This window comes from Quercus lobata, chromosome 5 (genome assembly GCF_001633185.2).
Source record: "Quercus lobata isolate SW786 chromosome 5, ValleyOak3.0 Primary Assembly, whole genome shotgun sequence".
Taxonomy (NCBI): Eukaryota; Viridiplantae; Streptophyta; class Magnoliopsida; order Fagales; family Fagaceae; genus Quercus; species Quercus lobata.
In genome coordinates this window covers 70,610,444-70,635,322 of record NC_044908.1, presented here as the reverse complement: position 1 = coordinate 70,635,322, position 24,879 = coordinate 70,610,444, and the positions used below count along the sequence as shown (strand labels likewise).

General features: G+C 34.4%; 1 protein-coding gene across 1 annotated transcript; it reads right to left on the bottom strand.

Annotated features, from left to right (window-relative positions):
* Positions 1–478: 478 nt before the first annotated feature.
* LOC115991045 lies at positions 479–23,521 on the bottom strand. The gene is made up of 7 exons (XM_031114798.1): positions 23,232–23,521; positions 21,315–21,542; positions 18,642–18,954; positions 18,357–18,506; positions 8,265–8,429; positions 3,435–3,916; positions 479–1,177 (listed from the first exon to the last, which is right to left on the bottom strand). The coding sequence occupies exons 2-7, from the start codon at positions 21,528–21,530 to the stop codon at positions 479–481; spliced, it is 2,025 nt and encodes a 674-aa protein (XP_030970658.1). The 5' UTR covers positions 21,531–21,542; positions 23,232–23,521.
* Between the last annotated feature and the right edge of the window lie 1,358 nt (positions 23,522–24,879).

Below are 24,879 nucleotides of genomic sequence, written 5' to 3'. Positions count from 1 at the left end.
GTGTTGGTACTTGATATGATTTTATTTGAATTAAATTGTCAAAAGAAACAAAATCTACAGATACCTTTGAGATGTTTTTCTCATGCTTTGGACTCTTTCGAGTTTGGGGCGTGACACATCCTCATGTTGAAGGTGGTGCTTTTGAGCAAGAGGAGTACCAATGAGAAAAATAGGCATTCCTCCAATCAGTTGACTGCGTCTTTATTATCTTTAGCAACCTTAGGTAAAGCTTTGGTCAGTTAAGACAGAAGAGCGAGTCCAGATAGTATTTACAAGCAATGGGCTAGAACAATTTCAAAGTAACCAAAAATTCAAAAGTTGATTATATGTTATATATGTCACACCAAACAATATTGTAGCAACCACAAATTCAAGAATCATATACATATCAACACAGTTTGTCTCTCTAGTTCCCATGAAGAATTCCAACACATATCATGACAGGACTGCTTTTCACAAGTGCAACAATTTGGCTTTCTTAAACGGAAAATTGCTTGGTCTGTGATGTATCCTGGGAACGAAAGTGTTCTCCCTCTGGGTTGTCCCTAGAAACAGTAGGAAACCAACGATGGCAATGAAATGCCCCTTTTATCTTCTTGAGCAAGTGCTTATGAGTTTTTGTCAAAGAAAGAAAAAGAGGGAAATATGCTAGTGCAAAGATGCCAACTGGAAGGAAAGAAAGGGAATGGAGGAGAATTTTTGTCCACCTTTCTTTACCATGTATTACGAGGATGATTGTTGCAGAAAATGATATCATCATCATTACAACAGAGAAGAACAGAAATGTGAAGCCTGGCATGAGCTTGTTAGGAAGCGAATGCTTGAAGTCTTCCAATCGAAATGGTGCTGTGAGGATTGAAAGAAACATAACCACTGATGTCAAAGCACATGCAAGTGAGAGTACATCAGTTGCTGTGGAAACCACAAAGAAAGGGTGATTGAGAAGGACTGGTAAACCAGTGTTTTGATCAGGACCTCCTGGTACTGTGTAGGCTGCTGCAAAGGCAACTGTCGCGATGAGAACTGCCACAATGGAGCATCCTTCTGATGTGCGAATTAGCCAATCTCTGGCTGAATTCCGCAGCTCGGATTTGGTAGTAGCAAATAATCCGTCAGCTGTCTCTTTCATATCGTTCTGATGACAAACGAAAGCCTCTTTTGTAACTGACTTTACACGCTGCACACAGAAACATACATTTCACGACAAACACATGCATTTGATGAACCAGCTAAAAACTCACTTTAAAAAGGTATCTTAATTATATTTCCGAGGCTGATTCAATTATATTGACAATATAAAAATAATTGTGATCCGGAAGTACTCATTTTCCAAAGTATAACTTATAAGAATACTAGTATTGGGGGTAAACACCCCAGTTGCTATTTTAGCACCCAAAACCCAAAAATAGAGTTACATCCAGGTATGGGAATGCAAAATGTTTAAGCATCCATGGACAGTAAGTGTATATTCACAACAAATCCAAATCTTTTGTCCCACTTTTTCTACTCCACCAATAAAAACTTGCCACATGTTAACATAATTAATTAAATACTATCATTATTGACTTATTAATATTACCATTATTAATTAATGATAGTATTTAATTAATTATATTAACACGTGGCAAGTTTTAATTAATGGAGTATAGAATGGAGCAGGAAAAGTAAGACAGAAAATTTGGACTCATTTACAACCTACTGTTCATCAGATGCACACCAAAAATAATATATTTTATTCATTTCTCTCTCTCTCTCTCTCTCTCTCTCTCTCTCTCTCTCTCTTATCAGTACTATGCGTTCTCTCTTCCTTCTCCCTTCTCTCTTCTCCCTTAGCCCCTCTCACTCTCTGTATCTCTCCTCTCTCAACCCATCTCCCTTGTAAGTCATATTTTACTCACTATGATAGAAAACAGTTCGATTGTGGTTGTTGTTTGGTGGGTTTGGGTCGGCAATGATGGTTGACAATACTGACGTCGATAGACTGATAGGGATGATGGTTTTGACGATACTGACGGCAATGGAGGGCGATGATGGTTTTGACTAGTGATACTGACAACGATGATGGTTACGACGACAAGGATGAAGTTTTTCAGTGGTGGGTTTTGCTCCAGTGGTGGTTGTTGGCTTCTTGCTTCGGTTTTAGGTACTTGAGTCGGGTTGATGGTTTTGATTTTGGTTTTGGATTGGACCGACAGTAAAGATGGAGCTTTTTAGAGGTGGGTTTTGCTTCGGTGGTGGTTGTTGGCTTGTTGCTTCGGTGGTGGGTGTTGGGTACTTGGGTCGGGTTGCGGGTGTTGGTTCAGTGGTGGGTTTGTGGTTCAGTGGTGGCTGGTGTTTTCAGTGGCAATTTTTTTTGGTAATTTTGGTGTTGATTTTGGTGAAGAAATGATGGTGGAAGGTGACTGTGTGGGTATAATAGACAGAGAGAAAAAGGAAGAAAGGAAGAGAGGAAAGAGAATTGAATTCTTTATATTAGCTAATGTTGTAGTTTATCTGTATATATTAAGAGGATTCAAAAAGTTAGTTATTGCTTTTTTTCCTGTCAAAAATATCCCTAAATTAATTAACCAACAACTTAAAAATGGAGATAAAATAGTAAATTAACAAAAGAAAGTTAGTTATTGCTTTTTTTTTTTTCAAAAATACCCCTACCTAAAACTTAAAAATGGAATTAAAATAGTAAATTGACCAAAAATAATAAATTCTTACTTCTACGTTGAAATGCCTTCCTGCTTCTAATAAGTTCCTACTTTTACGTTAGTTTAAATTCCTACTTTTACTCTCTAACTCCCTACAAAATAGGATCACTCTTTTGTTAGTTTTAAAACTTCTCCAATCTATAAAACTCACCCCACGTATTCAATTTTTGATAATTGGAAAAAGTAGAAATCCCAAATTATAATAAATGTAAATTATTAATCGTTACCCCAAAAAATAAAAGAGTCTCTGAGCACGCATGTGAGCACGTGCACAAAGGCTAATCTTATTTTGAGTTAGATGTAAAAATAAAAACTAGGATGTAGAGTAAATCGTAAAATGAGATGATAAAATAGATAAAGTAGGTTTTTAAAGTATAAAATAGAACTATTTTGACATCCTAGATGCTAGTGCTCTAAGTCCCCTTAAAAGCCTTATGTAGAAAAACTAAAACTAAAAATAAAAATACTTTATTACAAGTGTCATTAATCATTATATTATATGTACTGGTATAGCCATTAAGGAGGGGATAAATATTTTTCAAAAACTTTTCAAATGACTTCACCGTTACATGCCCGATCGAAGGATCACTAGATCTAATCTCCTATTCACCCTCCCCCATGAGCCATTGCAGGTTGTAACTGGCTTTATTCATTTCCAAAAAATAGAAAAAAAAAAAAAAAAAATCAAAGCAAGGATTGCAGGGCAGATGAGAGTGGAGTTAGAGAGAAGAGAACCTCAAACCAGAGCAGCTCCTCTTGCAATTGAAGTGCAGGGCCCAACATTTTTTCAGGTACATAAACATGTATTGGCATTCCAACCATATGTAAAATAGTGTTCCCATTGTTGTCAAGCCTTCGTACTAACCACCTCATCGGTACTTCCATTTCAGACACATACTCGAATACCTCCAACTGGCGGTACTTGATAGCTACAAGCAATATGCACGGCCCTTCATCATCTATGTGCTCTACAGCCTGAGGGTATATATTGAGTATTTCTTTAACGATCTCTACGCAGCCTGACTCAGTAGCTAGAAACAACGGTGTAACTCCTCCTTGTTTCAATGGTTGCCGAGAACTACCTCCCGTCTCATCAGTAGATAAAACACCAGAGCAACCGTATTTGGGCAGCTTTGACATACTTAGGTTCACATTAGAACTACTATCTTTTGCCGAGAGTTTGGCTAGCTCCGACACGAATTCTTGGCGCTCCGGAACTAATATGCATTATATATACAAAATTAATTGCTAGAAAATAAACGAAAAAAAAAATTCCCCTGCTTTTTTTTAATATATATTATATTTCAACCATTAAATAATGCAGTGATTTATTCAGGAGAACTCTCTAATAAATAATAATATCATTTACTTGGCTAATATTATGCAGTGATATATTTCAACTATTAATATTATAAATTTTATAATCTATTTATTTCTAATTATGTAATAAATATGAGTCGTAAAAGCCCAAACTTAAAGTAAGTGATAAATTTTTAATCGGCTAATATTCATACATAAAATTCCATTTCAACTATATCATACAATTCTTTCTCCTAAGAAAAAAAACACCATATTATTGAATTAACCTATCCCTCCATGGTAGGAACTAAATGTTGATGGTGCCACTTTCGGTGCTGATCAGTGACATCAGTCAGCTGGGGTTGGGGTGGTAATTTGGGACTATGCAGGCCGTGTGACAGTGGCTTTAAGTAAGGAATTACGCTACCTACTAGGACCTTTGGAGAGCAAGGCAATGGCAAAGGAGGAGGGATTACTTTCGCATGGGATGTGGGCGTCCGTGATGTTGTGTTTGAGTGTGATCCAAAGACTGTTTTCTGCGCCTAGAATGGATCCAGTGAAGCACCAGCTACAATTGCCAATGTAATTGGTAGGATTTGACACAGGTTTAAAGACTTTTGCCAAGTCTTGGTTACACATATTAAGAGCATCTCCAACAGGATGTGTATCCGGGTATATTAGCTAAAATTTGGAGAATTAATGCACTGTTCATGCTCCAACAGATTCGGTAAACTTGGATTTTTTTTTTGGGCTCATGAACAGTAGCCCATCAAGTATGATGGGCTACTGTAGACTAGCAACTGATTTTTTTCATTAATAAATTCCAGCACTTAATATTTTATCACTTCTTTCTTTTTCTTCTTTGATTTGTTTCTTCCCACAGAACAATTCTTGCTCTCACAAAACAACTCTTGCTCTCATAAAAAACTGGTTTAATTTAAAAAACAAATCTAAAATCAAAACAACAACAACAGATCAAGAACAGAAAAAAAAAAAAAAAAAAAAAAAAAAAAAAAAAAAAAAAAAAAAAAAAAAAAAAGAAAAGAAAAGAAAAGAACAACAATAAAAGATCAAGGAAAAAAAAAATAGAGACGTATGTGTGTGGTGGAGCAGCAGTGGTAAGGAGGAGGAGCAGCGGTGGCGGTGTGGTGGAGCAAGGGTGATTTCTCCTTTCTCTCCATGCGTGTTTGTGTGTGTTTGAAGATAATGGTAGAAAAAGAAAAGAAAAGGAGAAGAAAAGGAGAGAGCTGAAGAAAGAAATAGAGAGGGAGGTTTTGGAAGTGAAAAGTAGAGAAAAAAAAAGAGAGGAGAGGATGAGATATTTGGGTTACGGGTATACATGTGTTGTGCATAAAAAACAAGAGATAAAAAAAAATAAAAAAATAAAAATAAAAAAAAGGAAACATATGGATGAGAAAGAATGGTAATACTATCACAATATTTTTACAATATTTTCACAATAAATCTTAAGTAATATATTGTTATTAGCTAATATTGGTGAGTAAAAATATAATTTCAATGGTGGGTTCAAATTAGAATTAGTTACAATTCTTGTGAAAGTATTGCGAAAAATGTTGTAAATATAACACTTTTCATTGAAAAATATAATTGTTGGGAATAAATATAGAAAAAATAAATGATGATAAAAAAAGAATAAAGAATGAATGAAGAAATAATATTTAAATGAGATAAAGAATATGTTAGAAGTGTATTTGAAAAAGTAGGTAGGTAAAAATTAAATGTCACTGTTCATTCTCCAAACTGTACAAAAATTTGCTGAAACTGTTGGAGATACTCTAAGAGACAAGACAATTGCCTTAGTTGTGGGCTCCACATGCCAAGAATATTGGCAATTATGTAAGTTGAATAGAGAAAAATCATTTATTCATTAAGTTCAAAGTAACTCAAGATATAATGTTTTCATCTTCATCTTAATAAAGTTACCATCTTCATATATATATATATATATATATATATAAAGATATATTAAAATTCAAAATTAAATTAATATAATAAGAATAAAATTATTATTTATTTATATTAACAAAATAGTAAAAAAAATAAAAGAACTAATAATTTCATTTAAGATATAGAAAAATGAACCTTTATATTTCGAAAATAATCAATGATTAATTTCATTTCATATTTACAATATAAATTGGAAAAGAACATACAAATACAACCACTTTATAAAAAATTTAGTAGAATATTGATTTTCTAATCGTAGATTTTCTAGCTATTGGCACTGTTAGGGCTATATTTTTCATGTGTTAAGGTATCGTTTGACAAAAAATACTTTACTTGTAACTGATAGTTCTAAGATATTTTTAAAATATCATGAAGTATATTGAGTAATCAAGACAAGTGAAATTATTGAAGACATGAAGAAGAGGTAAAGAGTGAATCTCGACACTAGCTCGATATTTATATCTATCGAGAATAAATAAAGTGTCTCGATACCTCTTGACACCTCTTGATCTATTGAGCTTCATAGAAACATAAATCTTAGATCTATGTTTCAGCTCATGATGACTTGGATTATTAAGGTTTCATTCACTAAACTTCTAAGGGGTATAAAAATTTTAATTTAAAGTCATCAAAGACACAGAAACTCAATTAGAGAACTCATACACTTTTGGAGAAGCTATTGCGTTCTTATGCACCTTAAGGTTTTGTAACCAAATGCTTTCATATTTTCAACGTGTATTGAAGTGAAAAACTTTACATCTAACAACAAACATCAATTGCTGGAAAGTTAGTCACTTATACTAGGATCCATACAGAGGAAGAAGTCTCTACAAGATCAATTCTAACTAGGGATTGGTGAAATGGTTCAACTATAAGTTGGTACTTTGGGATAGTCCAGAGTAGTGGTAAGATTCATTGTACTTGTAACTGTTTGATTCTTGATTAGTGATTCTTGGGAGTGGAGACCTGAAAATCACCCAATGGAGTTTTTGCCTTATGAGAGGTTTTCCTCATTAATCAACAAATCACCGTGACAAATATAATTTCAGTAGTGTTCTAGTTTATTTGGTGATTTATTTATACCTCCACGATTTATATGTAATTTGACCTAATTAATCAACTTGAGTAATTAAATAAATTAACCAAGATCAATCTATTTTAACCTAACAAGCACAATTCAAATATTGTTAACAAATTAACTCGTCTCTTTATTAGACAAAACACCAAAGCGACTACAATATTCGTGTCACTTTCGCTTACTCTATTTTATGTTTCTCTCCTCCCAAAACATAAAATAACATAAAAGAATAAGGGAAATCAAGATCAAAAAGTGAGGGTTTTATAAAATTTAAGAACAAGCATTAATCCCATTTTTAATATTTCCCTAACCCTTTCTTTCTTTGTTTGCCTATTTGTAGAAATGGACAAGGCCATAATTATTCGTTACAATCAAAACCGCTACTGTTATTTAACTTTGAAATTTGGATTTTGATAAATTACAGGGGATTAATTGCAATAATCCAAGGAAGAGAAGTTAAGGCAACTATTGGGGTATCATCATCAGCTCCAAGCAATCCAATAATATTCTCTTTGCAATTTATAGATCTTTCTCAACTTCATCATAATACCCATCACCCCAATGTGGTCTCCAAAGGCCTCGGCTTATCCTTTGGAGACCAACAACAACAATTACATCGACAACGACAATAGCAGCAGCAACGTCAACAACATGTTTGTCACTCATCTCCTTTTCTATATGTAATAACAGATAACTATGCAACCTAAATCAAACAACAGCGTGATGAACTCGAGCAATTCTTTCAAGCCCAAGTATTCTTAATTTTTATAAAATCCTTTTTTTTTTTTTTTTTAATCTTGTTTTTCCTTGTTCTTTTATATTTTAGGAGGAGATAGACATAAAATGGTAGTAAAAATACATATTTATCCCAATTTTGAACAGAAGTAGATTACCGAACTCTAACTAAATTGATCTCAAGTAAGTAAAGTGTCAAATTTCAAACCATGCTAGTAAGTTGTAATTAGCTCAATTTCATAATAGTTTCCTTTTTGATGAACAAATCCAAAGAGCCACTTAGAATATTGTCTTCTATTTTGTTATAAAACTTAATTTTGATAATATTTAGGATTGAAAATATTTAATATTTGCTTCATATTTACAATAGATATTGAAAAATTCATGCAAGTACGATCACTGCAGCTATTAAAAAAGTTAGAAGACTATTGACTCTATACTTTTTATTTACTATTGGCACAATTAAAAAATAGTTAAAAGATTACCTTTTTTCTCATCAGCAGATGAAGCATTGGAGCGAGTCGAGTGCCTACCATATTTGTGCGGCTTTGGCCTACTCAAGTCCACGTTATAGCTAGTACACTTCCACGAGGTATCTTCTTCTACTAAGACTTTGGCTAGGTCCAACGCGTATCCACGGCTCTCCGGAACTAGTATGAATTATATAAACACAATCAATTGCTAGATTTTCTTAACAACAACAACAACAAAATAATGAGAAGTGCTACATCTACAATATTTTTATAACATTTTCACAACAAATCATAGGTGGTTAGTTGTTATTGGTTCAAATTTGAATTTAGAACTGAGATTACTTTTTTAATCCAACAACAACAACCAGTAACAATCCTAAAAAATTAAAAAAAATATACCCAAGCTTTTTTTTCTTTATTTAAACCATTAGATAATTCATGAAGAATATATTAGTATATATTTTCAGTATTGACAAAATATAAATAAAATAAAAGACACAAACAGCTTTTTTTTTTTTTTTTTTTCTAACACGTTTATTTTATTTTATTCTAAAATGGAACATGATATTCTTTTAAATTTTGAAAATCATCTATTACTAATTTTGTATTAAATTTTGTAATAATTTCCCTTTTATGAACAAATTTAAAGATTCTTTTAGAATACTATATTCTATTTTGTTGCAAAATCTAATTTTGATAATATTTATAATTGAAAATTTGTATTTCATATAGCGACTTGACATTAGAGTGTTAGGTTCTTAGCAAATCAGAAATGGATGGAAATAAGAATGGAAATGAGAAAGAAAAGAGAGTTACTTTGAGGGTAACCACCTCCTAAGCAATAGGGAGAACTAGGGAGGAATAGGAAGAGCAAACTTGGTTAATTTTCTGCATATCCCTCTTATTCACTTTTAGTCCTCTTATATACAATTCTCCCTCCACAACTCTTTATCATTTCCCGCCTAAAGAGTACTAACTAACTGAAACTCTAACATCAGCATAACTAAGTAACTGACATCAGCTTCAGCCATATCTAACTAACTAAACCAACACATCAGAAGTACTAACATACATTGCAATGCATGTTAACCCTCAGTACATCACATTTGGATTCCTAACATTACCCCCCCCCCGCGCCCCCCCCCCCCCCCCCCCCCCCCAATAACATTTTTCCCATAAGATGTGGAAATTGTTGCTGAAGCACTTGCAGATCTTCCCAGGTAGCATCATCTGCAAACCCCCCCTTGCCACTAAATCAGATGCTGAGTGATAATCCTGCCACGTAACTGATGTGATCTGGTTTGAAATACAACCACTAGTTCAAGAGTAAGGACACCCTAAGAGTTGACAGAAAGTAACAAGGGAATGGAAATGTTATGTTGCCCCAATTTAGCTTTTAAACAAGAAACATTGAACACAAGACGTATAGCAAATTCCTATGGAAGATCCAATTTGTAAGCAACCTCGCCAACCCTCTGGATGATCTGAAATGAACCATAGAAAGGAGGTGATAACTTGTAAGAAGCTCTATAAGCCATAGACTGTTGATTATACAGCTGTAGCCAAAGATACACCCAATCACCAACCTGAAACACCCTTTCAGTCCTCTTCAAGTCACATTGTTGCTTCATTTTGGCCTGTGCAATCACCAAATTTTGTTTTAGCAAAGCAAGAAGTGCTGTCTAGACTTTAACACACAATCCACAACAGCCACTCGAGTAGTACCAGGGATGTAGTCCATTAGCCTAGGAGGTGCAAAACCATATAAAGATATATATAAAGATATATATATATATATATATATATATATATTTGGTGTTAGCTTGGTGGCAGTAATATGGTAATTGGTATTGAACCAGTATTCAGCCAAATAAAGCCATTCTAGCCACTCAGTAGGTCTGTCACTTGAGAAGGACCTCAAATAATGCTCCAAGCTTTTATTCATTGCCTCTATCTTGCCATCTGTTTAAGGATGATAGGCAAATGACATGGCTAGTTGCACACCCTGAAGTCTCATCAATTCAGCCCAAAACTTAGCAGTAAAAACAGGATCTCTATTTGAAACTATAGAAGTAGGCATTCCATGTAGTTTCAGGACATGTTAAGCAAAGAGAGCTACTACCTTAACAACAAAATAAGGATATGACAAGCTAATGAAGTGAACATACTTTGTGAGTCTATCAACTACTACCATAATGATATCCATCCTCTGAGAATTAGGCAAACCATCTACAAAATCCATGCTAACAGCAGACCAGGGCATATCAGGGACAGGTAAGAGCTACAACAACCCTACTGGAAGGCAGGTCTCATGCTTCATCTACTGACAAACTCCACTCTCCCTGACATGCTGTTTCAAATCTGATTTCATGCCTACCCAATAGAAATATAGTTTCAGTCTATGAAATGACTTGAGAAATCCATAATGACCTCCCAATAGGCTATCATGAACTTGCTAAAGTATCTTGGGTATTAAATTGCAATTTGGACCCAAAATTACCCTACCCTTATACAGAATTAATCCATTATGCAGTGAAAAATGCTTAGGACCAGAGGAACCACTCTTTAAATCTTGGAAAAACTTCTGAACTTCAAGAAGCAGCTGATAACTAAGCTTCAATTCTTCAATCCAAGAAGGAAAGGGAAAAGAAATTAGGAACAAGGAACCCTCATTGAGTTGAGTGACATCAACTGACTCCTCCCTTCTAGACAAGGCATCAACCACCTTATTCTCACCGCCCTTCTTGTACTCCACCACAAACAAATAGCCTAAAAGCTTAGTTAGCCACTTCTATTGGGCTAGGGTAGCAATTCTTTGCTTCAAGATATATTTCAAACTCTGTTGGTTAGTTTTGATGAAGAAAGGCCTACCTAATAGATAAGGTCTCCATTTATGCACAGCAGTAACCAAAGCAAGGAGCTCCCTCTCATAGGTGGATAAGTGTAAAGCTTTCCCTTTCAAAACCTTACTGTGAAAAGCTATAGATCTTTGATTTTGCATTAGAATAGCCCCTAAGCCCATCCTAGAAGCATCACACTCTATGTTAAATAGCTTTTTGAAATAAGGTTAAGCCAAGACATGTGGATTACTAACTACAAGCTTAAGTTGTTGGAAAGCAGATTTAGTTGCATCGGACCAAAGAAATGAATTCTTTTTCAACAAGGCAGTCAGTGGAGCAGTAATCCCACCATAATTGTGAATGAATTTTCTGTAGTAACCTGTTAAGCCTAGGAACCCTTTCAAGGCTTTAATAGAAGTTGGAGAAGGCCAAGCTATCATAGTTGAAGTCTTTTTAGGATTAGTGCTAACAAATTGGCCAAATATAATGTGACCTAAATATTCCAACTCTGAGTTGCCAAAGACATATTTGCTTCTCTTGGCATACAGTTGATGATGCAACAGCAACCCCAAGACAATGCTGAGATGCTGAAGGTGAAGGTCCAAGTTCTGACTAAAGACTAGTATGTCATCAAAGAAGACCAACACAAATTTCCTCAAGTAAGGTCTAAAAACCTCATTTATTAGAGTTTGGAAGGTGGATGGAGAATTAGTTAAGCGAAATGGAATTACTAAAAAATCATAATGCCCTTCATGTGTTCTGAAAAGCAGTTTTATGAACATTTTCAGCCTTCATTCGAATCTGGTGGTAACCAGATCTCAAATCTAGCTTAGAGAAGATAGTAGAACCAGGCAATTCATCAAGCAACTCATCAACTACTAGAATTGGAAATTTGTCCTTAATAGTGGCTTGGTTAAGAGCTCTATAGTCAATACACATGCGCCAAGATCCATCAACTTTCCTAACTAACAAGATTGGAGAAGAAAAAGGACTTTGACTAGGCCTTATGGAACCAACCTCCAACAACTCATTGACAGTCTTTTCAATTTCTGACTTTTGAAAGTGGGGATATCTATAAGACCTCTGGTAATTAAGAGCTATGCCCTCCTTCAAAAGAATTTGATGCTCATGACCTTTACTAGGTGGTAGACCAATTGGTGTCTCCAAAACTAATGCAAACTCAGTAAGTCATCAATTTCAAGAATGCAATGACTTGAAGAAGTAGTAGAGTCTAAAGATACCATTTGCAAGATAAGACCCTCCAAAGGAGGCTTGAAATATTGAGTACCTTCTTGGAGAGTTAAACTAGAAGGCTACAATCCCTGCAACTTAACAGTGGAATTGAAGTGTTGAAATTCCATAGACGTGGCCAAGAAATCCACTAAATGAGACCAAGGGTTCTCAGCAATTGAGTCTCCAGTACTAACTCACAATCACCTAAGGGTAATGCATTCAAACCAACTGAGAAAAAAATGTCCTTGCATAGTGAATTTAACATCCGAACACACATCATATGTCTTGATTGTATCTCCATTAGTTACTTTTACTTCAAATCTTAAAATAGAATCTAATGCCAATTGTAAAACAGTAGTCATAGCAGCATCTAGAAAATTATGAATACTGCTAGTATCAATCAAAATAGTGAGCTAATGTCCATTGATTTTACCCTTTATCCTCGTAGTACCATGTGAGGGACTACCCAAAAGAGCATAAAGAGTAATTTCAACTTTTGCTATCTTAGGTTCAGGTTCATCAAGATTAGATTGTAACATAATAGCATCAGATTCATCTAATTCTAACAACTGCACACTAGAATTTGGTCCTTGAAAAGGGTATATATCTTCTAATAAGAAGAGTTTGGCAAACTTACATTGTTGTCCAAGCTGGAATTTGTCATCACAATTGAAGCAAAGACCTATCTTCCTCATTTTCTCCATCTAAGCATGCAACAATCTTTATAATGGAAGCTTGAATCTTGAATCCAATTGAACCTCAAGTTTTGGGCCTAGAATTGAAGGTTTGGCAAATTCAAATGAAGGTTTATATCCTCTACGGCTACTAATCAAATACTCTTCTTGGATTTTGGCCAATCCAAAGGCTTTATTGAGACTTTTGTGGCTAAAGATCTTCACAGCCAACCTCACATCATCCTTGAGGCCACTAAGGAAACAAATCAGCATATGATTCTCCAATAAGCCTTGGATTCTATTTGATAGAGCCTTAAATTGCCCTTTGTAAACCACAACACTAATTGTCTACTTCAATCTAGTCAATGCCTCCATGGGATCCTCATATGCAATAGCTCCAAACCTTGTTAGCAAAGTAGTCACAAAACCTTCCTAGTCCACAAACAAGCCCACTTTATCACTATCTTGAAACCACACCAAAGCATCTCCATCCATATGAAACACAGCCATCAAAAGCTTCTCATTGAATGGGGTTTGATAGAAACGGAAAATATTGAGTTGCTTTGTACACCTAAGTTGTTGGGTCATCCCCTTTCAACCGAGAAAAATCAAGTTTCACATTTTTGGATAGATTTGAGAGAGGAAGAGACATAACGTGAGAAATTGGAGAAGAGGATTGTTGCTTTTGTCTTCTTTCCTCTACTTCAGTGAGTTTTTGCAAAGCCAAGCTAATGACATTCAGTTGTTGAGTGTTAGTGTTCAACTGCTGGTTGATTTCTTGTAGAGAATCAGCATGGTGCTCTGTGATGGTTTTAAGAAGAGATATGGATTCATTGATATAAGAAGAGGATCGAGTTTCAGCCATGGTCACAGGAAGGTAGGCTCTGATACCTGTTGTTAGGTTCATAGCAAATCAGAAATGGATGGAAAGAAGAATGGAAATGAGAAAGAAAAGAGAGTTACTTTGAGGGTAACCACCTCCAAAGCAATAGGGATAACTAGAGAGGAATAGGAAGAGCAAACTTGGTTAATTTTCTGTATATCCCTCTTACTCATTTTTAGTCCTCCTATATACAATTCTCCCTCCACAACTCTTATCTACTAACTAAAACTCTGACATCAGCATAACTAACTAACTGACATCAGCTTCAGCCTTATCTAACTAACTAAACCAACACATCAAAAGTACTAACATACATTGCAATACATGTTAACCCTCAGTGCATCACATTTGGATTCCTAACATAGAGCGACTACCACTGTTGCTATAAACAAATTAGTAGCTATAAACAAATCATGACAAACTTCTATGAAAATGGGAAAGTTGCTCAAGTAGAAAATCAAGTGACAGGAAGACTAAAACTCTTAGATGTGATAGAAGAGGTGAATATTTTCAAAATGAATTTTCTACATTTTGTGGTGAACATGGAATAACACACCAAAATTCAGCACCTTATACACCGACAACAAATTGTTTAATGAAAAAAAAAAAATTTGTAGACATAATAAATGCCATAATCTTAAGTGCAACTCATTTCATTTAATTTGTGGGAAGAAACTTTGCTAATTGTCTCATATATATGATAGAGCTTCATCTAAGAAGATAAAGGCATCTCCATACGAGTTATGAGTTATGGAATGAAATTCAGCATAATGGATGGTTCATCAAGTGAATAGAGGAGAAGTCAAAGGGTAAGGAAAGAAATCGACTTTGGTATGGATTTTATTTCCTATCAAACTCTTGTTAAAGGTAATACTTAATAGAGATGTAGTCCTAAATATGTTGTAGTTGATACGGTCCCAAAAAAAACTTGTGAGAAAAGTTACGCTTCTAGAGTTATTGAAGAGGAGAGTAGAAGGCTAGCTGAAGAGAGCTAGCTAGGAGAAGAGAAAAATAAATAAATAAATAAAATACTGAAAAGGGGGCAGAGAGAGAGAGTTGGTGAAAAAAAAAAAAAAAAATAACATAGTTTGGAAAATTATTGCGACAATCCAATTAGTGGGCGCATACGAAAGGATAAATTTGAATATGGCTGGATGTGGGCCATGGGCCCCTGGCTTTCCCCTCCCTCTTTATTTTAGTAAAGAAATCTTATATTAGGTGCAATATTTACTTAATGAATCCCATTGATTTTTTTTTTTAACCTACAATTATTATTATTATTATTTTTTTTTTTTTTTTTTTTTTTGTGTGGATGATATCTAACACTCATTTAGAATACTAATGTCATTTTTTTTTTTTTTTGGGGATAATTTGATAGTTATGACGGAGAGGGGAAATTTGAATCCTAGATGTCTTCATTAAAATATCAAGATATGCTAATCAATTGAGCTACAAGGCTCTCGCCTCTTAACTTTTTTTTTTTTTTTTTTAACACTTTTTCTTACCTACATAACTCATTTACTTTAATAGCATTTAAAGCATATGTTATCAAAAATATATAAGCAAATCTCATTATAAAAAGCTCTTTTATTTTTATTAAAAAAAAAAAAAAAAAAAAAAACCTGTTTTTTATTCTATATTGGAGAGTTAGGAATACACAAGTGCATTATTTTTTTTTTTTTTTTTTCCTCATTGGAAGAAAAGATTCTATGATTTTTATAGTTATAAGATTCTATAATCTAAAGAAAATAAATTTCATTTACAATTATTATTATTATTATTATTATTATATATTGTATATGTACACAAAGGCATATAAAAGTAAAATTTATTGTTTAATTTATCTAAAATTAATTGATTTGTATATATTATATGGTTTTTAAAAAAATATTATTATATTCTAATGAGTAATATTTTAACTTAAAAAAAAAGTTGATTTAAAATGTTTCAATGATGTAGGTTCCAATTTTAATTAGCTCAATAGGAAAAACATTTTTAACGTAATATAATGGTCATTGTAAGGACACGATTTGGTGACGAACCTAAACAGTATCGGGTTCGTACGTAAAAGGCCCAGACAATATGATTTGTAGAGCGTGGGTGTAAAGAACTAGGTTAACTGTGGTATCTACCTCCAAGATTTTATCTCAAGCCCATCCAAGGTTTTCCTTCTTTTTTATTGGTATAATCAACGTTTTTTCTTAAGTCCCTAGTGTTACTCTCTCTCTCTCTCTTCTTCCTTCTTTCTCTTCCGTTTTATGTGTGTTCTTCTTTTTTTCTCGATCCCCTTCTTCATGTTCCTCTTTTAGTTTATATACTCCCCTTCGCGATCCATCTTCACCGAACACGTGTAGATGGTGTCCGGGGGATTTCTTTCTGTCCCATCTGGCACCTCCTGGAACTTCCTATGGGCAGCTGTAAGGCTGCTTCCCTACTGCTCAGGTATCACCTCCACATTAATGCGGCCAGAGAGTTGGTTGAGAGGTCATTAATGCGGAGGCAGCTATAGTTTCAGATATTTGTTTGCCTTATCTCTTTCATCTTTAGTCGGCTACTCTACCCCTTGAGATGACCTACTTCTGAGATCTGATCGTGGTGAGACCACGTCCTGATCGTCTTCGGACGCGATCGTCCTCGGACGCATACTGCCGAGGAGCATGGTGTCCTCGGACGGGTGCACGACCTCGGATGGGCCACTAGCCCAACAATCCTCAACCAATTCTGAATCCTATGGGCCTATCAACCGAATAATCCCCACAGTCATTAAGAGATTTAAGTTTAAATCTCATCTTTAAAATAAAAAAAATAAAAAAAAAAAATAAAGAAAACATTGCTTGGCTTGACAATAAAGAATGCTTACATGTGACTTAATGAAATGAAATATTTTTCTTGAATTATATAAATTGATTTCATGAAACTTTTTATATACATGAAAAAATAAATAATATTAAAGGCATGTTTAAGTATAAATTATTCAGATATAATGCCGCGAAGTATAAATTATTTTATAATATTTTAACAAATTGTTATTATATCCAATTATTATTGGTTTTTACCTGGTCCTACTATTAACATTAATTTTTTACTTACCAATAATCACTTGTCACATCAATTTTTTGTAAAATTATTTATACCTCTAGCATTTTCCCATATGTATAATTTTTTGGATTTAAAAATGATAGGCCAAAAACGAATTTTGTGATAAATTAACCAATTAATTTACCCAATTGAATTAATTAAGTTAATTAATCATGCAAATGCGTGGTAGCACAAACAAATCACCAATAAACTAATTATGCAATGGAAAATAAATAACACGGTGATTTGTTTACGAATGGAGAAAACCTAACGGCAAAAATCCCACCGAGTGATTTTCAGGTCACCACTCCTGAATTTCCACTATTATCACAACAAACAGTTATAAGTAAAGAAATCTCAGTACATTATACCAACCTAAAGTTAAACCCTTATCCTAATACCCAATTGGACTTATTCTGTAGTGATAATTTCCCCTTTTGATGCACGGCTCCCAAGTACGTGACTAACCAATACGTAGATCCTAGTACGCGACTTCAATCACCAATTAGAGAAGGTTATTGGCTGCAAATTTCTTCAGTTCATCCCAATGATGAAGATCAAAAAGATTCTTGATCACAAAACTCTACGGTGCACATACACAGCAACTTCTTCACAAGAATGATGAACTAGGGAAAAACTTTGTCTCTGGTTACAAATTACTTGAACAAACTTTGCTCAACTCTTGTGCAACTTACTTACACTTTGACGGTCCTTAAAATAATCTTTTTATATGTTTAGGGTTAGAAGAAAAGAAGGCTCAAATACATAATCACGGATTAGAGTCAAAACAAAACTGGAATTCTGTTTTTCATAAAACTCGACAGATACTTGTTTGTCAAGATGCTGTCGAGCAGCTGTCAAGCCTCGAAGCTAGAACAGCTTCTTAAGCTCGATGGATAGCTAATTGTCGAGCTTTAATGAACAGCATTTTTTCAGCTTGAATCTTGGACAGACTTTGCATGTCTTCAACACTTGATCTTGAAACACAATTTCTTGAAATATTAAATACATCCTAGATCTACCCAAATATAAGTAAAGTGTGTTTTGTCAAAGAATAAGCCAATTACATAAAATAGTGACATATGTTCCTAACAAGTGAATCACATATGTTTTAACAAAAAATTATTAATAAATTTAGCTTAATCACTTTGAAAAAAATTTCTGACTCCACCGCACGTTATTAAAGTTTGACAATAAATAAACACGATTAAGAAATGAGTTTTACTAATGTATGTTCTAATAAACCATTTTAAGTGAAATTGAAAAAGTTGTAAAAAAAACTGATAAAACTTTTCAATTTTTCATAAAATATTTACTAAAATGAATGATTAATGTATGCCTATATTAGGATGGATATGAAAAATCTATTGCAATTATGTGCAAAAATGATCTTTACCATTGATGAGATTTCTCACATGGGATCCACGTCTGTGCACGGGTTTAAAAGCAGAGGGGTTGCAAGACAGAAGCTGAAGAGCGGTCATCTCATCTTGGTCTTTTTCACCAATTATATGTCGGAACCGTCTTGCTATATTCAGAGCCAAACCTGATTATGTATTTAGTGCATGGAAAACCCACGCACAAACCTAATTAATAGAAAGAAAGGGGAAAAAAATCACAGAGATACAATCATATACTATTTTTGTGCCCGCCGGGTCTTTACACGAGCGTGGGAACTTACCGAATTGGTGAGCAAGGATGGCAATATGAAGAATAGTGGTCTTGTCATTCCTCTGGATAAGTGAATTCATCGTATCTTCATCATATTTTGAAATTTTAATTTTATCCGCCAGAAAGTTGAAAATCTTAATCTTACCATAGCGGGCTGACTGAAAGAGTACGCTTTCTCCAAGCTTGTTGTGCATGCTTAACAACTCTGGGGCTTTCTCTAATACCTTCGTTGCTACCTCCACCGAGCAGTCGTCAAGAGTAGCAACCTCGTGGAGGACAGTGTTTCCAGAAACATTTTTGCTAGTGGTAATCTTGTGGATATGGTCAGGGGCGGAGCCACATAGTGGCTTGGGGGGGCCGTGGCCCCTGCAAACCTATGAAGAAAAAATTAATCGGCCCCCCCAACCTTAGACAGCCGGCCCCCCCAACCTTAGACAGCCAGCCCCCCTACCCATTTCTCACCCATTCTCCCAACCCTCAATCAAAAATTAGGAACACCTCAAATTAAAAAATAAAAAATAAAAAATTCTCTGTTCTACTTTCAAGCAAAAAAAAAAAAAAAAAGCCCAAAAAAAATTTGTACTAAAATCTGGAAAAAAAAATTGACAGAGCCCAGCCCAGCCCATGGCAAGCAAAGCCCACGGTGAGCCCAATAGATGACAGAGGTGGCTCACTCACAGCAAGCCCACGGATTCTCAACCCCAAAAAAAAAATCAATACAGAGAATCAGAAAATACCCATCACGTCGCTGGTCACGTCCCTGCCAGAGAAATCAAACCCCAATATTACTGCCTATACAAAGCAAATCAGCAAAACTAAATCAAACTCCAGCAAAGCAAAACCAAACACAGACTCAGAGTAACAGAGGTGTTTATCTAAAAAAAAAAAAATTCCCCAATACAAAAACCAAAACCAAACCCCAGCAAACCAAACCCAGAAAACCACAATCACGTCGCCGCGACGCCGCAGCTCGTCGTCGCTCGCCCCTCATTGCAGATCGGCGATCGTAGATCGCAGATTGGAGATCGCTCTGCGCCTCTGCCTCTGCTCTGGTGCTCAGTGCTCGGTGCTCTCCCTCCGGGCCTCCTTCAAGGTATTTCTCTCTTTTTCTCTCATTGAAATGAAAAAATGAAAATATGATATGAAATTTTTGCAGACAGCCGCAGATCGTAGATCGTCATTGGAGATCGGCTCTGCCTCTGCTTCGGTGCAGCGGTGCTTGTTGCCGGTTGCTCCCTCCGGCAGTCCGGCCCTCCCTCAAGGTTTTTATCTCTAACTCTCTTTCAGTCTCTCTCTCTCTCTCTATCTCACTGAAATATTGAATGAAAAAATGAAAGGTAAGTTATGAACGTTTCTGTCTTTATTCTTTAATTTTAATAACTATCTGATCTCACATCTCAGCAAGTCCCTCTCTCTCTTTTGAACAGCCTCTTATTGGCTGGCTTTTACTTTTTTTTTTTTTTTTTTTTTCTTTTTTTTTTTTTTTTTAATTTGGCTTTATCTTTTCTCTTTTTGTTGGTCAGTGTGCTGGTCTTTTTTTTTTTTTTTTTTTTTGCTAAGTCAGTGTGTTGGTCTTTAGTATAACGTGTTTTTTTTTTGCTAAAAGTCAGTGTGTTGGTCTTTAGTATAACGTGTTTTTTTTTTTGCTAAAAGTCAGTGTGTTGGTCTTTAGTATAACGTGTGTTTATTGTGTTGTGATTTGTGATTGGCATTGCGAAATTTTCTGATTGCAGCTGGCTATTGTGATTGGGGCACATGTTGTGCTTGTCTGTTGTCTGTTGAGTGGGGTGGGGAGGGGGTAGATGGGCTCATGGGACCGAGTAAACAATAATTAAAGCAATATAATATGCAACACATTACACTGTTTTGACTATTGTGCTGCACATGGAATGTATAATGTTCGGTTCTTTTAATGTAATATGTACAAGGGGATAAACAATATAACAAATTAAAACAGTATAATTAATGATAAATAAATTAAAACAATATAGTTTATTGTTACGCTAAACAACAATAATTAAAACTATATAATTAAATTAACCAATACATTATAAAAGACAAATTAATTAAATTATTTTTGTTTTTGTTTGAGGGGTTATTATTAATTAAAGTTGTATTAAAAATGGGTTGATTGTTTAAATTATAGTGGAATTTTTTTTTTCTTGAGTATGAATAACATTCATATAACTAAATAAAAATTTCTAATTAATATTTTATTTTTTAAAATTATTTTCTGGTTAATTTTTGAGTCATATTCTTAAAGTTAAAAGAATTATGAGCAAATGAAAAACAATTGATGTATTCTTTAAGAAAAAAGATGTTAGCAATTCCGAAATTAGGACACCTGTAGTTGTAGAAACAAATGTTAATACTTCGATGCTTGATGAACAAATATGTAAAGAGATAGATCGTGATCCAGGAACACGTAAACAAATATGTGAATTTCCTATCGACAAACAAGATAAAATCCGACGAGTTTATCTCATATAAGGTCCATACCAACCTAAAAATATAGTTTATCCATACAATGATGATACTCATCGTCGTTGATTTCAACCTTCACGGTTTGTTTCACATAAGGATTGGTTGGAATACTCACCTTCAATGGATGCGTTATATTGTCTACCTTGCGTTACAACCCGGCCCCCCCAAGTATGTATTCCTGGCTACGCCCCTGGATATGGTGGTGATGCAATGCTTCGAGAAGTCTAAGAACCAAGCCAGTTTGTTTCGAGTACGTGGCCACGTGGAGCACCGTGTCTCCGTGTATGGTCAGTCCGTGCATTGCATGGTCATCAAAACCTTCACAAAGTTCTATCACTTTCCCCACGTCTTCCTTCAATATAGCGTTGTACAGCTCTCTCTTTAATTTATCCTCATTTCCTAGCATGGAAGCCATCGATTGAAGTGTCTGTAAAACAGAGGGAGATAAAATGAAGGAGGGGAGGTTTTAGAAGGTTTCAAGAAGAGTGCGTTTGTTATATTTGTATATATGTATTAACCATAGATTTTGCAAAACGATAGCAACAACACAAAAAAATTGGGGAATGCAACAAAAATCACAACACAAGAGGGAAAAATCATAAAATCAACAACGAAAAAATAAAATAAAACACACTCACTCTCTCATCCCAAAATCACAGCCCAAAATAAATAAATAAAATGGTGCTATGGACATATAAAAATACACAACTTTGTACCACAACTTGTCACATGGTAACTTGTGATCGGTGGATCTGTGATGGTAGGACATATGAGAATACAATTCCACCACTGACAACTCATCATGTGACGGGTTGTGACATAAAATTGTACATTTTTACGTGTACCTAACATTTACTAAAATAAAAAGGCTTAGAACCAGTGTACCTATTACGAACCCAGCTTGCGTGTCCGAAATCTAGACCAATATGGTGTACCCCTCTCGCATCACAAAGCCTTCAATCAGTGAAGAAAGAAAAAACTGTTGGAAAACCGGTGAAGGAAGGAAAAAAGAATGGGGAAATTAAGAGAGGATTGGTGAACTAGTTTATAAAGAAGCAAAGAAAGAGAAATAAAGGCATGAGAAGGTGAGGAAAATTCGTTTATATATAAAGTTTTGTATTATGGATTTGTTATGAATTTGTATATATATATATATATATATATATGAAATTATATAGTCTATTATTTAAAGAAAATTTGAGGTACCAAGATTTTAAATAGGGTTTAAATATAAATAAATTTTAATTTTAAAATATATATTAAAATAATATAAAGTAAAATTGTGAGATCTCAAAATATTATAACGCATAATATTACAAAATCAACTAAAAATGAAATAGTTTTGGTTTTATATATTTTATGAATTATATGTACGTGTGATTAATGGGTTATTTTTTAGATTTCAAATTTTTTGATATATAATTTGGCACCCTAAAAAATTTATAGTTATACTCTGGTCACTCGTTTGGGCAACTCTGGTCACTCGTTTGGACAGGTGACATAAAGAAGGGTAAAAGGAATCACAATTTCTTCTGTCTTTCCTTGGAGAAATAGGTACTTTTACGGACAGGTGGTGGGGCATGTATTCACTTTAATATGAAAATTACAATAAAATAATATATCTACAATAAACCAAAATCAAAACCACGGCAACGGCAACTGCTATTGCTGCCATTACTGCCGCCAGCACCGACTCTTCCACCGCAGCCAGCACTGACTCTTTTATGGAAAATGAATAAATGCACAAACTATTTGGCCAATTCTACAACTTACCCTCATTTTTATATTTTAGTTTTTGAAGTATTTATTTATAGAACATGACATATATATATATATATATATATGTACCAATCATAAATTATTCTATCTGAAGCAGACCCAGATTAGCAATTAGCAAATGAATTCAATGTAGCTTAAAAAATTGACAAATCATGAAATGGAAACCAAAAAAAAAAAAAAAAAACCCAGATCGAAATTCAGCAAATGTACAACAAAGAAACAAATGTACAGCAAATGAAATAAACTAATGCAGGCTAGGAATCTTAGATCTCAGCTAAATCCTTCATCAAATTAGCAAGAAGGAAAAAAAAAATGAAAATAGAAGAATGGTGCATACGAGAGAGAAGTGTGTTCTGCTGTGGGCTGTGGTGCGGGCTTTGCGAAACCAGCAAGTCGGTGGGCAGGGTTCAAGAGACTGTGGAGACACCGCCGGGGAAAGGAGCGAGAGAGACGTTGAGAGAGGAGGGGGTTTCTATGTCTCTGAATGAAAGAGAATAAGCTGAAATTAGTCGGTGAGACAGAGAGGTGAGAGTTTGAGGGAGTAGAGAGAGTTTAGAGTGTTTTGTCTGAGGGCTTGTCCGTGGGAGAATAATATGAGGTTTTTTTTCCTCTATTTTTGATAAGTAAATGATGCTTCATTGAATAAAAAGAAAGATAATAAAACGAACCAAAGCACATAGGCAGTGTGCTAAGGACAAAGCAATAAAAACAATGCATGAAAATTACAAGTAAAATTTGAGTTTTGAAATACAGACTGCTTATAGTTCCAATATGAGCAACCAAAGATTCAAAAAAAAAAAATATGAGCAACCAAATAAGGCTTCAACTATTTAAGTCATGGCCTAGCAAAATCACTCAGTCTCATTTTCTATTATTACATTCAGTCTCATGTTTGTGTTGTCAAAATCACTCATTCAATAAAAGCCTGAGCATGCTTTGTAATTCAAATTTCATGAGCGTCCTTATCGGTACTTCTGTCCCTCATTCGTCAAAATATTATTTTTTACCTTTTAACTTCACTGTTGCAACCTTTTTTTTATATATAATGATATTAAAAATAGTTTTAATTTTTTAATACTACTGTTACTGGTGCTCTTAGTCATGGGCCAGCAAAATCACTCAGTCTCATTTTCTATTATTCCATTCAGTTTCATCTTTGTATTGTCAAAATCACTCATTCAATAAAAGCATGCTTTGTCATTCAAATTTCATGAGTGTCCTTGTCCGTACTTCTGTCCCTGATTTGGTATTCGTCAAAATAATAGAAAAAAACAAAGAAATAAATATTATTTTAATCAATTGGAGAATAAAAAATAATTTTTTTAACTCTTAGTTATAGTGCACGGTTATATATATATATATATATATATATATATAACTGTGCACTAACTATAAAGGTAAAAATTTTACCTTTAACTTCACTATTGTAATCCTCTTTTTTATATATAGAAAGTAAAAATAGTTTTTTGACTTTTTAGCATCATTGTTACTAGTGATCTAAGAGCATTAACATTGAGAAATTTCAATTCTACTATATTTTATCATTTCAAAAAGTCATTTTATCATTATACCATATCATTTTATAATACTCTAACATCCCAAAACTCTATTTTTATTAAAATATTATTTTTTAATTTTTTTTATTATTTTTTTCCAACCGTTTTCCAGTCCCATTTTCCTGGCTTTCCAACAGTATTTTTTTTCCTCTCTTTCTCCCTCAGCCTCTAGCACCAATTCAACACACAGAGCTCACATACACGCAGACCCATGATACACCGATCAACCTATCCAAATCCATCACCACACACACAAACACAAACCATCAACAAAGCCACACACACACAAACACAAACCATTAACAGAGCCACACACACACACAAACCATCAAACCAGTTGGAGCCAACAATGGCCACCACACCCACCACCTGAGCCACCGATCAGAAACCCTCGCCGCCGATTTGAAATCTAGGCCACCGATTAAAAAA